Source organism: Aythya fuligula, chromosome 2 (genome assembly GCF_009819795.1).
Source record: "Aythya fuligula isolate bAytFul2 chromosome 2, bAytFul2.pri, whole genome shotgun sequence".
In the NCBI taxonomy this organism is placed as follows: Eukaryota; Metazoa; Chordata; class Aves; order Anseriformes; family Anatidae; genus Aythya; species Aythya fuligula.
Genome location: NC_045560.1, coordinates 135428666 through 135444702, shown reverse-complemented (window position 1 = coordinate 135444702; position 16037 = coordinate 135428666). Strand labels below are relative to the sequence as shown.

Genomic DNA, 16037 nt, shown 5'->3' with positions numbered 1-16037 from the left:
CTTTAGCCCACGTGTTGAAGGTTCTTTTTTTTTTTTTTTTCTGGAAACTTTACTGTGTTTGAAACTAGCAGGGATATGAATCATTCGTTTTCTGTCAGGGAATTTGAAATGAAAAGTGTCAGGCATGGAATAAATATGTACATATATAGTATTTGTTCTTGAAAGTTTAAAATATATGGCATGTCACACTAATCATTTTCAACCTAGGAGGAAATAAAAGGTTGCTTAAGTTGTTTAAGATGTATGCAATCTGTAAATTTAGTCAAACTGGAAAAAGAAGTATATGTCTTAATGCATTTAGTTCTGTAGCCCTTCACTGCAAAGCGGTTCCTTTCCTGGATAACTCCAACGTGAAATAATGCTGTTTAAAACTGACTTCTTTGGTTTGACTCTTGAAACTGGAATCCTTCCATGATTAAATACCATTCTAAGCATTAAATTTTGCTTTTTATACCATGCCCAAAAACGAAATGTTCAAGTTCTGTTTCCTACATGGAGTGCTAAAGCAGTGGAAGCTAATAACAATGACAAAATGCTGTTTAGTGATCCCTACACTTACCCACTGAGCAAAACGCTTGGGAAGAGCAAGTAAAGTAGAACCCATCCACAATGCACTACAGTAATACAATTCTTCCTCCTACAGTCCTCAGGCTGAGTACGCAGAGCTGAAGTGGTCAATAAAGGCTGTTCTGGCTGAAATTGCAGAAATTGCCTTGGTTCAGTTAATGGCACAGTCAAGCATGGGCACATGCAGAGGTTGTGGGATAAGGGTGAGACAGGCTGTGTTGGCTTTTTGATGAATGGTGAATTGATTTTTTTTCCTGTGTCAGTTTATTTTCATGCTGTCTGTGCAGGACTGGACCGTCATGTTCCTGTAGTCTGGGAGTTTTCAGCTTTTACTAGCTCTTCCCTCCTTCAAAAAGGTCTGCTTATCCTATTCAGGAACTCGGATGAGTTCAGGCAGGAGGAAACCCCTGAGAGGGGGGTACTGCTTGACCTAACGCTCGCTTTGTTCAGTGCTGTATCTGCTCTGTTTGGCAAAATGATGTGCAAAAGGTAATGTGGCCTTAACTGCTTCAGTGCACTGACCCTGTAGTGTGGTTTATTCGGGAACTCCTGCATGGTGCAGGCAGCAGGCCTGAAGTCAACTATTTCAGCTAAGCAACGGGGATATTCAAACTTCTGTAACAGAAAGAAACAACCCAAATGGCATTAATTACAGTATAATCCTTTATTAGTTCAACTTTTATACAAAGTGTACTTCAAAGTGATACAAACACTGCTTCTTGTACAGATCGAGGTCTGTTAAGCACTGCTTTATCCAGGTATATAGAAAGGTAGAAAACGTAGCTAGGCTGGCAGTGAACCATAATGCTGGAAGACGAGTCAGTGGTTATTTGTTAGTACAAAGTTGCATAGAAGTGTAGGTCTCTGTCAAGGCATCTCTCAACCCGGTAACATCTCCCCGACCTACCCTACCTCCTCCTCCTCCGCTCAGCAGTACGCGAGAAAGGAAAGGCTGGTACTGCTCCTCTGAAATACTACCCAGCACTTGGAAGGAAAACAGCTGTAGGAAAGCACCATGCCAGAAACATCCCGAGAGGGCAGCATCTGGAAAATTTAATTTGTAAGGCTATTAATTTGTAAGACTAGGGACTATTAATGCACTACGTTTCTTAAAAACACTTAACATTTGAGATAAAAAACACATTTTTCTGGGCAAAAGAGATCACTGTATTAGTTTTTTTTGCTTGGATATATAATTCCCTTCCCTCCTGCCCTGACAAACTCTTGTGTAGGTATGTGCCAGGTGGACAGGGTGCTGGGCAAACTGCTCTTGGCCTCCTGAGGTCAACGTTTTGGTTGGTCAACTTGTTGGTCCTGCCAACCTCACCCATTCTGTGCTGTTAAATTAACCTCACCCAGGACTGTTAATCCAATACGAACTAAAAATGGTCATCTTAATGAGCGAGGCTGGTGAAATTCTGTCTTGCAGCTGACTCAGATGCAGGGGCCTCAATTTTAAGTCTCATCAAGTGTCAGCTAACCCTATCAGAAGTGCTCCCAACTCATCGTCCCCTTTCCAAATAATCTGAGCCGCGCAGGTCCACACTGGCTGAGGCTTCTGACAAATTTTTGCTTTGGGAAGACAGCAAGAAAACAGGGAAGGGCAGCTTTAACGCTAAAGGAAGCAGAGAGAGCAGTATTTTGAATTTGACCTCTCAAGTTGAGAAGTTAATTTAAGGTAACTAATTTAAAGGTATTTTTAACTGGCCTCTTCAGAATAAATATGTAAATGTTGGTTTTCTTTCAAATATGAACTTATCACTCACTTTAGTGTTAGCTTCTTTAAAACGAATGAAAAATACTAAGAACGAATTTAATGTAGGGTAAGGATTTGCTCAACTCACTGTAACACCTTGTAACCTCTGGTACTTTACTTACCACTGGGCTCTCTGTGCCTTTTGTTTGGGGACATTGCAGATTTGGTACTACTGCATTTAGTACTCACTTGTGGACAAGGAATTAGCCTCTTTTTTTTTTTTTTTTCTAATGCTGTGTAATGCTCTCCAGAGCTGGCAAAGGGAAGCTGCAGGGATTGCACCACCCAGGGTGTGTTTCCTCACACAGCTCCCTCCACCTGTGTCAATTAAGGGACAGAGAGCAGACCGAATGCTAAGTAAATACTAAATAAATCCTACTTCCTACACCAGAAAGAATTCAGTGAGTGAAATCCTTCAAAACAGAGATCCTGTTATAAAAAAAGCACAGGGCTAATGACTTGCTTTTTTCCTGGTCAGAATGGAAAGGATGGGGTGATCGTTCCTGCCCTCCACTTTGGGACGGATGCTCCAGCTCATCTGAGTTCCATAGGATTTTGAAGGAATTTTCTTCTTTCACATTAAGCAAGGTAGATTAACATCACATCACAGAACCACACGGTTATAGAACACGGAAAAACATCCTGAAAACATCCTGATTCTACGAGCACGAGATCTGGTGAGGTTAAGAAGCTTCAAAAAAAATCAGTGTGGAAGCCAAAATGGTCACAAAAATCACGGAGAACACAAGATGACCACAGCTTTCTACGTTTCTACCTACAGCTTTAGTACGCACACCGATGGACGTGGAATGACCACGGGATGCTTGGTGGGAGGGAAGGGGATCATCCCCAAATCACAGCGACTGTTTCCCTGTCCCACCTCGTTACATAGGGCTGCTGAAGAGATGTGGTATGTCAGGGCTTGGAAGAGGCAGCTAGAACGACCTCAGCGCTGTCAGTGAGTGGAGTTTAATCTGGAATACACACAGTGTGAAGTGAAAACCAAATCAGCATTTGGTCGTAGCTCTTCCTCTGAATATTTTCTTTCAGAAAAAAAAGAAAAAGGTTTTACAGGAGAGTTATTTGTGTTAGATTTTCAGCGTACAAAAGATGAACATGTGCATTTGTTTCAGTGTTACTGAAGGACCAGGTTACAAGGATTTATTAATGCCTGAAATGAGGAGAACGCTGGCCACAGGTTTTTCTAATGCAGTGTATGTGCTGAAGAAGGCTGCTGTCTCTCTCTTTGGTTACGGTGTTAGCCACAAAAGCATTGCTCTGAGTGACAGCAAAGCACGCACAGTATCCTATTTGCTTTCTAAGCCAGGGAATTGGTTTATTAAGACTGTTGCACCTGCACATGTCTTTCCTGAAAGGTCAAAAGTGATTTAGCACATTCAGTGAACAGGAGGCCAGGCTCTCCCCCAGCTATTCCACTGAAGAACTGCACCAGAGGGCAGAATATGGCTTAGTTATAGCTCTGAAAACAATGCCAACAGGCTTTGTGAGAAGTTTAGAGAAAAGTCTTTGAGCTGTACAGGTTTCTCACTCATTCCCCAGTCCTTACAGGGATACATCCCCTCAGTCCAGTCTTTGTCAGTCTGCTGCAAAATCACAGCTCTGACACGGCTGCAGACTCGAGAACTAAGACATTCGAAGTCCAAGCCCCCGTGCAAACGTTCCTCTGCTGTGGACATTAATGCTCAAATAGCCTTAAATGTGCCAAAAGAAAACCAGAACTACTCAAAGCTCTGCACTTGGAGGGAGAACAGCCCCAATCCAGCGCTGGCACCGCCCCCAGGCTCCCTCCAGCACCCCCAAACCAGGAGGGCGAGAGGTGGGGAAGGGACATCCCTGCCACGTGGTGTCACGCTCAGCAATAAGAGCTGGGAAAGGGGAAGGAAGCAGAAGGAAGCTCGTTTTTTTCCCTACTTTCTTTCCCCTTTAATTAAATCATCCTTATGTCAACGTGTGAGCCTTTTTCTTTGATTCCTACTTTCTTTTCCTCCCCTTCTTTTGAGGAGGGGGAGTCAGACAGTGGTTGTGGTGGCGTTCAGCTGCCCAGCAGGTTAAGACCACCACCCTCAAAGCATTTATATGTTTTTTAAAAAATATCGAGCGCTGAATAAGCTGAATTTAGGCTTCAAGGACCCTGTAGAAAGCTAATACTTTCACATAGAAAAGCTCGAGTTATCAAATAAAATGCAAGAGCCCCTCCCCCACCCTCCAAGTCGCACACAGATCTATGTAACAGGTTTTAGGTAACACGATTACCTTGGGTCTGGTACATAGCCCTGCAGTCTGTAGCAGCCTGGGAAGGTAAGAGAAGCTCGGAAGTAAGCCAAGCTCACCTGAAGCTGTTACACAGCAGTAGATTTAGAATTTAAAGTGCTTTCTTTTCACCTCGGAGATGCACCTCCTACAGATGATACAAAGTCTATTAATTTCTGTTGCTGACTTTCCCCAAATTAAGTACATCCCAGATGTCATTACAGATAAAACACATTTTTTTTCCCCCTGTTTCAAGTATAAGCATAAACTGGACTGAAACAGACTCTAATGAACCAGAAAAGAAAAGAAGTTTAAGTATCCTTGACTTTAAAAGATTCCAGTTTTCATGGTACAAAGCTGCCTGTAAATGACACACCGAAGAGACAGAAATCAAGTTTTCTTCCCTCTTTTTAGGAAAACGTGAGCTACAAACATCTGTGACGATTACCAGGTTTAATACCCAGTGTTCTGTAAGAGAAAACTCTCCTGTCTGTTTTTATGGCCCAAGAGGACAGAAAACTGTAATCCAGGCTTAAAAAAGAAAGCAAACAAATCAGAAACGATATGAAGTTCACCAATCATTCACGGAGAGTTAAAAAAAACCTGTCAGATGGTCACAGAAATTAGGGAAAAAAATGCTTCTTGAGCTTACTTCTGGTTAGATAACTGTCACTTCCCTGGGTTTCCTTTTTGCACTCTCTAGTCGTGTCAGTGGGCGGAAGGCTGTTGGCTTCCTGCTTCCCTCCGTGGTGCTTAACCGACAGTCCTTCTGCAGCCCCCTCAGCAGCTCCATTAACTCCCGCTTTTCCAGCTCTGCTTGCTCCAGCTCCTGGCGATGCTGCCTCTCCGCAGCCATCAGGGAACGGACATCTGACATCATCCGGGACATCTGACTCTGAAACACAAATACAAACTTCCTGCAACCAACAAACTCTTTCCTAGTGATGGTGTTAAGAAGTTGATCATGCCTGTAAGCGTGGTGATTATAAAGAAAAAGCAATGCTGGTTTTGATAGCAGAGGAAATGTAAGCAGTTTAAGACACAACCCAGCACTAACCTTATTAGATGGTCTTTCTTCAAAAATTCCAAACCAGTTTTCCTACAAGTGCAAAAATCTTCTCATAAACTATGTTAAACAGCGAGTGGATTTATCCAGTTGCTGTTTAAGTTTTCTATCTCAAGAGCCCTACCAAAGTAAGGGATTGGTTACATTCTGATATATTCTTCAAGGATTTAAAACTCAAATCCCTTAAAAAAGAAAAGCTTATTATCTGAAGCATCCCCACTACTTTGGGCCTTAATAATCATTATTTGATGATATAAGAACTGGATGTGTGAAAAGATAACGTGGCTTTGCTTGTTATTTGATTTAATTTACAGTGCAACTTTTCAACCTTTTGACCACAAATTGGCATTAAAAAAAAAAAAAAGTATAAATACCACTGTCTGCAGCAGGGCTCTGTGTCAGCGCAGCACTGGATTAAATCACTTTGCACAGCACCAAAAAAGGGGCTGGATATTTAATTACGTTTGATTTGTGATGTATGCCCTTTGTTTAGACACTGAAAACGGGTTTCAGAACGATCTGCTGACGTGTTACATGCACAAAGAACAATGCAGTCCTTGTACAGAGGTATCCAGGCCAGCTCCAAATGAATTTGAAGTAGATAAACTGCACGAAAGCAACATTCAGGCTGCTTCTCAGAGCTGATTAGCCCAGGCAAAGCACTATGCAAACATCTGTTTTGCTTCCCATCCTTGATTTAACTCAGATCTATATGAGCCTCTGCATTTACAGAAGAAAACACTGCTACTGGGAGAGCAAGATGCTAGACTGTTGGGGGAAAAGGTGGGGGAAAAGAGGGAGGGAATCGGATTTACCTTCAGTTCTTCGATTTCATTCTGCAGAATGCTCTCTTTCTGGACCATGTGCCTCCTCTGTGAATCTAACCTTGACTCCATCTCATGCTTTGCCTCCTCCACTCTGCAGATCATTTCTGACCTGAAAAAGTATTTCTCCTTTTTACATCTTGTTCACACAGAAAAATAAAAAATAAAACTCAAATTCCCCAAAGCCTTCTTGCAGGCAGATAGCCGGATCTGATTCCCATCACGCTCTAGAGGATGCCTTTCTGGAGGCACGATAGTATTATCTATAATTTTTTTCCAGTGACACATTCTTGCTGCTTATCATGCCGTGTTTACTGTTATTTCTTTTTCCTGATGGAATGTCCTGGTGAAAAAAAAGTCTAGCATAAAAAAAAAAGTGTATTCTGCTGAGAGGGCACCACACTGACCTTGGACAGCCTACACAGGGAAAAAATACATCATATTTCTGAAATAATTCTATGATCGTGTATTTATGACCTTAAATGATTTACTGCCTTTTACTTATAGTGTATGCTTGCTTGATATTACTAAGCACATGCAGTCAGGATAATGTGTGAATATTACTGGCTTGCTAAACATGGCAGTTTGTCACTTTTATGGTGGAGACTAAACGATGGCAATAAATGAGCATAACCTAATCGCTCACACAGACTCACAGCCAAAAACTAGCTGTTACTACAGTAACCTTGTTTGGGTCAGTAACCAGATATCTGAATTCCTCCCGCCTCCAGGCATTTAAAACAGATCTGAGCCAGATTTCACAACAACAGTCAAGAACACAAGACATGGTGGAAAGATAAAAGACAGGAAAGAATGTGGAAAACAAACACACAAAACCAAAAAAACCAGTTGGAACATCAGGGAAAGGAAAAGCTACAGAAAAACACACACATATAAGAACACACTTATATAAGCATATTTATCTTAAAGTATATAAGAGGAAATAAGAAAATGCTGGCAAGAGGATGCATATTTACCAAATGGTAAGCATGATTTTTATCAAAATTGAAAATTAGACTCTGTGAGATTTAACCTACCAGTCCATACAAACCAAAATAATCAGAGATTTTTATATTCAGGAGGATTTGTAAATTTATAAACTAAATTATTAAATAATGTGACCTTGGGTCTGTATCAGGCCAATGGAAAAATAAAGTTTCTAACTTCAGCCCAGTTCTTGGTAGGTATTTTGTCATTTTCTATAGTCAGCTCGCTGTTGTGTTCAACTGCAATCAATGGTATTTTAGGATTTGTAATAACGTGGACAAAAAAATAACAGCAAAAGAAAATCAAAACAGTAAGAATTTAAAGTCTGCATGGACAAATGACAACACCCTGGCCCACTAATATCAGCTAATGAACAGACTACGTAACACATACCGGAATCCCGTGCTAGTATTTGAAGTGCTTTACGCAGTGATTTTAGGCCCAGACTAACACAAACAGCAAAGAAACAGAAGATTTGTACCGAAGTAGCTCTAGCTCGGTTCTTAGCTCGGCTACGCAGTTATGCTGCGTGTCTTCTGCGCTGAGAATGGTGTAACCACAGCCGTTGGGGCACTCGCGGCTCCGATATTCACACACTGCCAGGTGAACATCAAGGTTGCGCCGCTCAACCTGAATGGTGCAGCCTGAACAGGGAACAAATGAGGTGAAGTCAACCACTTGCAACACCAGCATTTAAATAATTAATGACATGACCACTTAAGTAAGTAAACTGCAGTAACCTGAGGTAAGCAGCTGTGAATCTGTTAAAAAGTAAAAAAAGCAAGTTATTTAGAATATGAAGTTCAGTACTTATAACACCACTACTGGAACTAATACAGACTCTCAAAAAACTCTAAAACATTTATAAATTATTTGAAAATATTGATTAAAAAATGATTTTATTTTTTTTTGGTAAAGTTTTCTGCCACTGGTCTGGCATTAAACCAGCTTCAGCAATGACAACACTGATGCCAAGCTAAGACACCAGCAGCTTGTAATGTTTGGAATTGAAGAAGAACGCAAATGTTTTATTTTTCTTTTTTTTTTTTTTTTCTTCAGTGTTTTTCATTTCTTTTCTCTTTAAACGTATCAAATTTTCAAAAAAAGGGTCCTAGAACAGGTAGTGTAGAACAGCAGGTGAGATTGTTTTCCTAGCCATTGGTTGGTCCCATGAATAACATACTAAGCCACAGAAAGCAAGAGCAATTATTTCTGAACTTTTAGTATCTGTTGCAAAAATAGAAGCATTTTCACAGAAATGGCAGGATACAAACTCTGCAAATTGGTAGCGATTAAGAGCAGAAATAAATACTACATAGCTTTTTGCTACATTTAACACTAAATCTTGAAACTTGTGGTCTTAGCTTTGAATCTGAGAGGCACTGTGTGCTATAGGTATGTTATAGCTCCTTTTATTTCATTTAGGGATAAAATTAGATACCAGAAAACTGAAACAACAGAGCAATGAAACTTGCCAACAAACCGTAACAGAAAACTGCAAAAGAGAGCCCTGCAGAAGAGCTTTATTAATAAATATATTGATTTGTAATTGAGGTAGTCAAAATACACTCTCGTGCTCTCTTGAGCAAGAATTGGAGAGCTCACTCCTTGAATGCCATGCAGCAGCCACAAGATGTTGCAACTCTGTCAGTAATCTGAAGCACCTGCAACAGTCACTGCTGAGAGAAGTTGTAACTTCCACAGGAGCAATGCTAGCAACTTAATCTTCTCGTAATTAATTACAGTGGCAGACTTAACTACGCCCTTAACATCATTAATTAGAAGTTAAGTTTTTCTAGGAGCGTGCAACATTGTGAATGGAGTAAGCTGGGAAAATTTAACAGTACGTTTCTTTTTAATGGTATGTTTCTTCCTCAGGAAGCTTGGGTTTGTTTTAAAGGCCTTAACACCAACATATCAATTTAACAAATAAAAAAATTAGTTAATTCTCATTTCCAAGATAATTTTGTCAAATCCAGGAGACAGTGAGTGGCTGCACGTGCACCAGACAACTAGCTTCATAAATTGTGGCCTATACACGTTTGACTTCTGCAGGTGCTATTGTATCGATGGATTTCAAAGTTAGTATTATATTATTGTATTTATTTTGCTTTCTGTGAATGTATGAATTTGTCTTGCCGTTTTGAGAGTTTGAGATGTCTAAATTACTCTCATTCATTTTGGTTAGTTCTTGGATAAGAATTTGTTGTTAATGATCATGATTGCCATAAATGGGTAATAAATTTCCTTTAAAAATACTGCTGCAAAGAGTAGATCATGCGAAAGTTTTAAATTTCTGTTTAGAAATGAATGGCCGCTGTTGCCATCCTGTTGACAGAAAGATGCTAAATACACGTTTTCTGAATATTTGATTTTTTTTTTATATAGGATTTGATTTTGAATGTTACTCACCAGCATTGGAGCAGGGTATCTGGCTGTATTCACACTCCCTTTCGTGCCGGTCGAGGGACTCTAGAGAACAAACCATTTCACAGCCATACTCTCTGTTTTTGCAATGCAGCTGAAGACGATTTAAATCATTTTTCATATATCTACGTACAAAAGAATAGCTGTTCTTAAATCTCTGATCATTATTGAAAAAGTTGAATTTTCTACTTTGGGAAGAGAAACTAAAATTCAAATTTCAATTAGAAAAACTTGTGAATAATCAGTTTCCACATTTATTTCTTTTTAAGCATTCAAGTGACAATATTGGAAATAAGAGGCTTAAAATAAACAACGGAATGTTAGTGCAAAACTCAGTCTCCACAATCAAATGTGCAAATATAAAAAAACAATTCAGAAATAAAGAATTCAACTGTGCCTTTTCATTAGTTCAGCAGATATCACCAAACGCTTCAGCTAATCATTCATCATTTAAGTTTTAGCTTGCGTTTATAAACATGCCAAAGCAGACTGGCCACAGTGAGTACAGACTAAACAATGTATAATTGAACTCTAGATTTGAACAATGTGGTGGTTTTTTGTTCAATGTGTAAGTTGAACAATGTATAAATTGAACTGTGTACATTACATTTTAATTTTCAATACAGTAAAATCTCATTAGTGACAGAAGTAATGGGAGTACTAATGGAGTTAATTTAATGCCTGCAGCTGAAGATTTTAAATGTAACTGTTAATCTGAGACAGATTAATTGGACAATACAAGAGTTAAACACCAAGCAGTGTTTCCTGATGGAACTGGGAGTATTGATGATAGCAGGAATTACAAAAAAGTGAACTAATTGTAGGACTGAAAAGAAAAACATCAGATACACATTGCTCAGTTTGTTCTCAGGAACTGCATTGCCCACTTTCTCTAAAAAGATATGGGAAAGTTTTGGCACTGTACTGTAGAAGATACTCAGGGTAATATCCAGGCACACATCTATTATCAGCACTCAAGATATAAGAAGGCGGAGAACAAAAGCGTTCTTTCCATTTTGAAACCTTCCTACCTCCAAAGTTAGTTATAATGAATACAAAACGCTTCCATTCAGGTCATCAGTTTCCAGAAAATGGGTGACAGCAAAGGACAAGAGTTGAAAACGCCAAAATTCATACAATCTTAACATACAGTGAGATCATTGTATACCTGTACAGAGGTCGTAGCACAGACACATCAATCGCTTGTCTGTCTTCAGGGCAGTTACTGTGATGAACGAGCCAGCCGTGGATGCAAGCAGTACAGAAAGCGTGTTCACAAGGAGCCTGCAGCGGATCCTCTAACACATCACGGCAGATGGAGCATAAGAGCCCTTCGTTAACGTAGCCAACAAACCGCTCGATGTCATAACCCATGCTTCCCACACGCTTCGAACCTATTAAAACAACAGAGAGAAATAAAGCAGCCTTCGTCCTCTTTGTTCTTTGTCTACGGCTAGATCCACAAAAGGCCTGGAAGCAAAATGTAGCAAAAAAACGACCTAAGATTCCCTGCTCATTGTAGACTTCCACTCCAGAGGGAAGAGCATGAGATCTCCACATGCCTAGAGAAATACTTAATATCTGGGGAGGAGAAAAACGCCCAAACTTATGATAAAAAAAAAAGCCAAAACTTATCCTCATGATAGCCCTGAAATCATGAGGAGCTATCTTCTTCTCCTACAAGATCTATTTTATAAAACTGAGTACCTTTTACATTGATTTCAAAGTTTTGTGGAGAAAAATTAAGAGGCAATCTACCTTCATCAAAAAGATATGAGAAAAAGCCTATTAGAATTTGGCAAAAACTCAGAGTTCACTTAAAAGAAAATGGTTTAGATTTTGCCTTCCTCCTTAACATACAAAATCACTTCTGTAAACCCACTCAGGGTTTATAGGTTAACTAGTTACGAGACTTTTAAATAATACAAATAAACAAAAAAGAAAACGTCTTACCTCTTTAGATTTTACTTCTTATATACTTTTTGTCCAAATACTTCAGAAACAGTTTTCTGATCTTTAACATATGCAGTGCTTCTTTCTTTCAGTTTCTCCTCACTGCTTTATTATGTCTGTAAGAAAAATTAGAAAGAAAAAGGCTCAGCTGTGTTCCCTAAGTTAGCAAGTCCTATGCCTAAGCAGCCAGCTGATGAATGGAAAGCTGCCCTAACAGCATTAAAGCATTAAAACAAAGCTTTAAAAAGTATGGCACTGTAAAACCTACAATTCAACACAAGAGATCTGACTAGACTAGGGAAAAAAATAAATCATCGGTCTCTCTTTGACAACAGAACTCAGTATTAGTGAAAAGTAGCAACTGAAATTTGTTAAACTGTTATTCCTTAAAATGATGTAGGTTTCTTACCTAACCTGGTTTTATCCAGGCATGCTACACAGTTTGTTCTTAAAATCACCACAGTCAAGTTCATAGCATTGACAAATAGCATAACTCAGGTTGCACGCTTAAAAAATTAGAAAGGAATTCATCACTTAAATCCCCTAGGACAATATTCAGTAATTGCAATATGATATTCAACGATAATCTGTGCTAGCTGGTCAGAGATCTGATTTATTTGTTTAGGGTGCTCTCAGTGTGAATCAGAGCTGGTTAAGACCAGTAAGGATCTCTAATGACTACAGTAATATTGATAATGATTAAAGGAATATTTTGCTCTAGAGGGAAAAAAAATAACTTGGTGGTTCCTCTTCATTAATGCAATATAAATCTGGAATTGGGAAGATCTTAAATATTTGAGTAACAAAGTGTATCTTTAATGAACGTGAGAGATGCTTGTGTTAACAGGGTGACTGCTAAGATTAAAGTTAATAAAACCTGCAATGGGAGCATGCATAACACAGGCCAGCACGTACACTGCCCAAACAAAACACGTCATCTGCTATGGTTTCAGTGCTGTGTTTTGTTCCTACTAACCACGGCAGCACGTGGCACGCTCCAGGCTCCTGACAAGGTCCCAGGCAGATTTTGCAGTCTGCATTTAGCAGCCTGTGGATCTTAGCTTGGTGGATCCCAGAGGATTCAGCTTGCAGAAAACTTTCACAGAGCCACAATATATATCAGCAGAACTTGCTATTTCTGCTGCTCCAGGGTTTCCTTTCCATGGGAATTGTGGATGCTGTCAGCTACAGCTTGCACACACTCTGTTGATCCCTGAACACTGAATCTTCAAGGCGCTGTTTAGCTTATTTCAGCAAGTTTCAGGAGTATCAGCATGCAGGAAAGAGCATTTTTATTGAGCGGGAGACCAAAACTTCCTTTGTGCTTGACAGAAAAACGAGTGCGACAAATGTGTCTGAGGTAAACAATGCAATCAGTCGGTATGTTTTAAGGACTGATGCTGAAGCAGCAACATCCCTACAGAACACCACAATCCTTGCTGCTTGTATGCTGGGTCAGGGCACATTTTTAGCCAGGACCACAGGCAGCTTTCCCTTCAAGAGATGTACTTAGTCAAGAAATAAGCAGAGGGAGAAGATCAGCTAGCTGCCATACACTCGAGCAGTACAGATCACTTTGCTCGGTGCTTTCACCGCAGAACTGCATCATTTGCAACGTCTGCTCCCTCCCTGTAATTTCTCCTTTCTTGACTTTGAAACTACACCAGGTGTCACTGCCTTCCCGCACTCCACTAACAGCTCCAAACCTTACTTTCCCTCCGGCTTCTCTGGTCCACAGCTCTGCCCATCACCTGGCCATTACCAGCAACGCTGTCCCTGAGGAAACCTGCAATTTGCAGGTGCCAAACCTGGAAGGCAAGAAACCAGAAGCTATCACATGCTGTTTGCTTTTCCATTGCTTTAATTATTTTTTTTAAATTCCCCATGACATGCAACGATCCCCCCCAGCGTTGTGGCTTACCCCAGCAGACAGCTACGCACCACGCAGCTGCTTGCTCACCCCACAGCAGGACAGGGGAGAGGATCAGAAGGGTAAGAGTGAGACAATTTGGGGGTTTAGATAAAGACAATTTAAAAACACAAAGAAAAACAAACCCAAGGAAAACAAGCAATATAAAACGCAACTGCTCATCACCAGCAAACTGATCCCCAGCCAGCCTCTGAGCAACAGCAGCCCTGGCAAACTTCCCCCTGGCTTTACTGATGAGCACAGCCTCACACAGCACGGGATATCCCTCCAGTCCCTTTGGGCCAGCTGGCCGGGCTGTGTCCCCTCCCAGCTCCCTGCTGGCAGGGCAGCATGGAAACAAAGAGATTTTGACTCTGTGTCAATGCTGCTCAGCACCAGCTAAAACATCGGCGTGTTATCGACGTGTTTTCATCACAAATCCTACACATAACGCCATGCCAGCTATCTCAAAGAGAATTAACTCCATCCCAGCCACAATCAGCAGACATCAAATCCTTTTCCAGTAGCTGTCACCCCAGACTGCCAGGCAGAGGCACGCTTGAAGGCAGCCCTGAGCCGTGTTCTGCTCTGCCTTCAGAGGGTTTTTGTGTGGGTGTAAAAACAGGGAAAATACAGGTGGTAGGCAGGTCCCACCAATGTAAAGGAACAGCTTGCCAAACACCCAGCACAGCAAAGCCATTCTGTTGTAAAATCAGGACCATGATGTATTAGTGACCTCCATTTTTTTTCTTCTAGGGTAGTTTCTGTATTTTTTAAGAAGTGTTTATGTGACAAGACAAAGGCTGTCAGAATCACGATGGCACTAAAGACGTGCGTCACTAAGACACATCTCCAGAAACCTTTTGTGGGTGGAAGAACAAGCAATTTGTGCTGAGCCCAGCCCTGGGGTGCCATTAACATGCGACTGCTTCAGCTCCTACTCTCTCAAAGACAACACAACAAAGGCAACACAGAAGTGACATTTTGGGGTGCCTTATGGCAGTGCCACAGCCCCTGTAAGCCAACTTTAAGACACCACTGATGCCCGAAGAAGCGGACTAACCCCTTCCAGTGCCCCAACACACGCTATTTCTACAGCCACTTGGGGCACAGCGGGGAACCAGCTGCTTTTAGGAGCGAATTGCCTCAGGTCCTCCAAGTTCTCCCCTCCACACGGTTCCCACAGCAGCCTGGGCCGAGCTCCCCCTCCCACAGCCCTGCCCTGCCCGCAGAGCCACGAGGGGCACCAGGGCACTTCACGGAGCCCTGAGGAGCCACCAAGGCCGCTTTTCGGGGCGGAGCGGGGCTGATTTCTGCCATAAATCCCCCCCCATACCCCTGACGGAGCCCTGAGGGCGCTCCGCCAGCACCCACCTGCCGCCGCCGCTCGCCTCACGGCCCCGCCCGCCGCAAACGGCCCTTTTGCGGCAGCGCCGCTTGACGGCAGCGCGTCGCCCTTCCCGCCCCCAGCGCGGCCCGGCCGCCATCTTGAGTGTGGCGCTGGGCGGCTCCCTACCCCCCGAGCCATGCGCGCTGGCTGAGGCAAGGTGCCCGGCGCATGCGCAGCGCGGCCGGCGGGGGACGGCGGCGGGCGAATTGAGCGGCCGGGCCTGAGGTAGGGCAGGGGCGGCGGGCGGGGAGCAGGGAGCGGGGGCTGCTCCGGCCCTCACGGGGCTCGGGGGGTCTCCTGCGAGCCTCCTGTGGGAGGCAGCTTTCTTAATTAGTTGTTTTAGTTACGCTAAATGCTAAATACCCGCGCAGCGTGGGTAGCTAGCAGCGATCGCGGTGCTTTTTGTACCCAAATCCTTGCTCGATTCGAGTCCCCCCCAAGTTAATCCCGACATCCGAGGGGACAGCTCTCTGCCTGCAGGAAAAAAATAAAAAATATTCCCGTGTTACAGCTTCCTGACCGCGTCCAGAAAGCGCCCAGCCTGCCCAGGTGTGCCAGGAGCCTCCAGCGTTGGGGGGAGCAGCCCCCGGGCTGGTGCTAACGTGGCTGCCAGCCCTGTGGCGGGGCGCTGGGCTGAGCCTGCACCGTTTTGAAGTACTTTTTTGTGCGTGTGTTTCCTTTTCATGCAGATGTGCAGAGAGAAACACACCACGGAGTGCGTTGCTTGCAAAAACAGGTGCAGCTGGGAGGTGTTTTAGGCTGTGGTTTCACGGTACGCTTGTTCTGGTCTGGTTGGGTCACTGCTAAGAGCAGCGCTTTTATCGTCGCCTCCAGCAGCTTCCCCAGAACCAAACCCAACATATTGCAAGGGCAGGAAGACTCCAGTT

The 16037-nt window shown here is 42.4% G+C and overlaps 1 protein-coding gene across 5 annotated transcripts; it reads right to left on the bottom strand.

Moving 5' to 3' along the window:
* Positions 1-1216: 1216 nt before the first annotated feature.
* Positions 1217-15185, bottom strand: LOC116485969 (RING finger protein 151-like). 5 transcript variants are annotated; one of them, XM_032181826.1, is made up of 9 exons: positions 15135-15185; positions 13558-13659; positions 12828-13095; positions 11852-11967; positions 11067-11292; positions 9884-10023; positions 7953-8115; positions 6476-6596; positions 1217-5489 (listed from the first exon to the last, which is right to left on the bottom strand). In XM_032181826.1, the coding sequence occupies exons 5-9, from the start codon at positions 11270-11272 to the stop codon at positions 5253-5255; spliced, it is 867 nt and encodes a 288-aa protein (XP_032037717.1). In that variant the 5' UTR covers positions 11273-11292; positions 11852-11967; positions 12828-13095; positions 13558-13659; positions 15135-15185; the 3' UTR covers positions 1217-5252. The 5 variants fall into 5 exon arrangements, with proteins under 5 accessions (XP_032037717.1, XP_032037716.1, XP_032037715.1 ...); XM_032181825.1 differs by having other exon boundaries at positions 13563-13659; XM_032181824.1 differs by having other exon boundaries at positions 12828-13659.
* Between the last annotated feature and the right edge of the window lie 852 nt (positions 15186-16037).

Bases quoted from the DNA above. Each gene is read 5' to 3' on its own strand.
- LOC116485969 (XM_032181824.1), bottom strand. From the start codon at position 11,272: ATGGGTTATGACATCGAGCGGTTTGTTGGCTACGTTAACGAAGGGCTC. The intron at 10,024-11,066 runs GTATACAATGAT...TTTTGTACGTAG, and splicing joins GTGCTACGACCTCTGTACAG to ATATATGAAAAATGATTTAA. The intron at 6,597-7,952 runs GTACAAATCTTC...ATACTTTTTCAG, and splicing joins ACCGAGCTAGAGCTACTTCG to GTCAGAAATGATCTGCAGAG.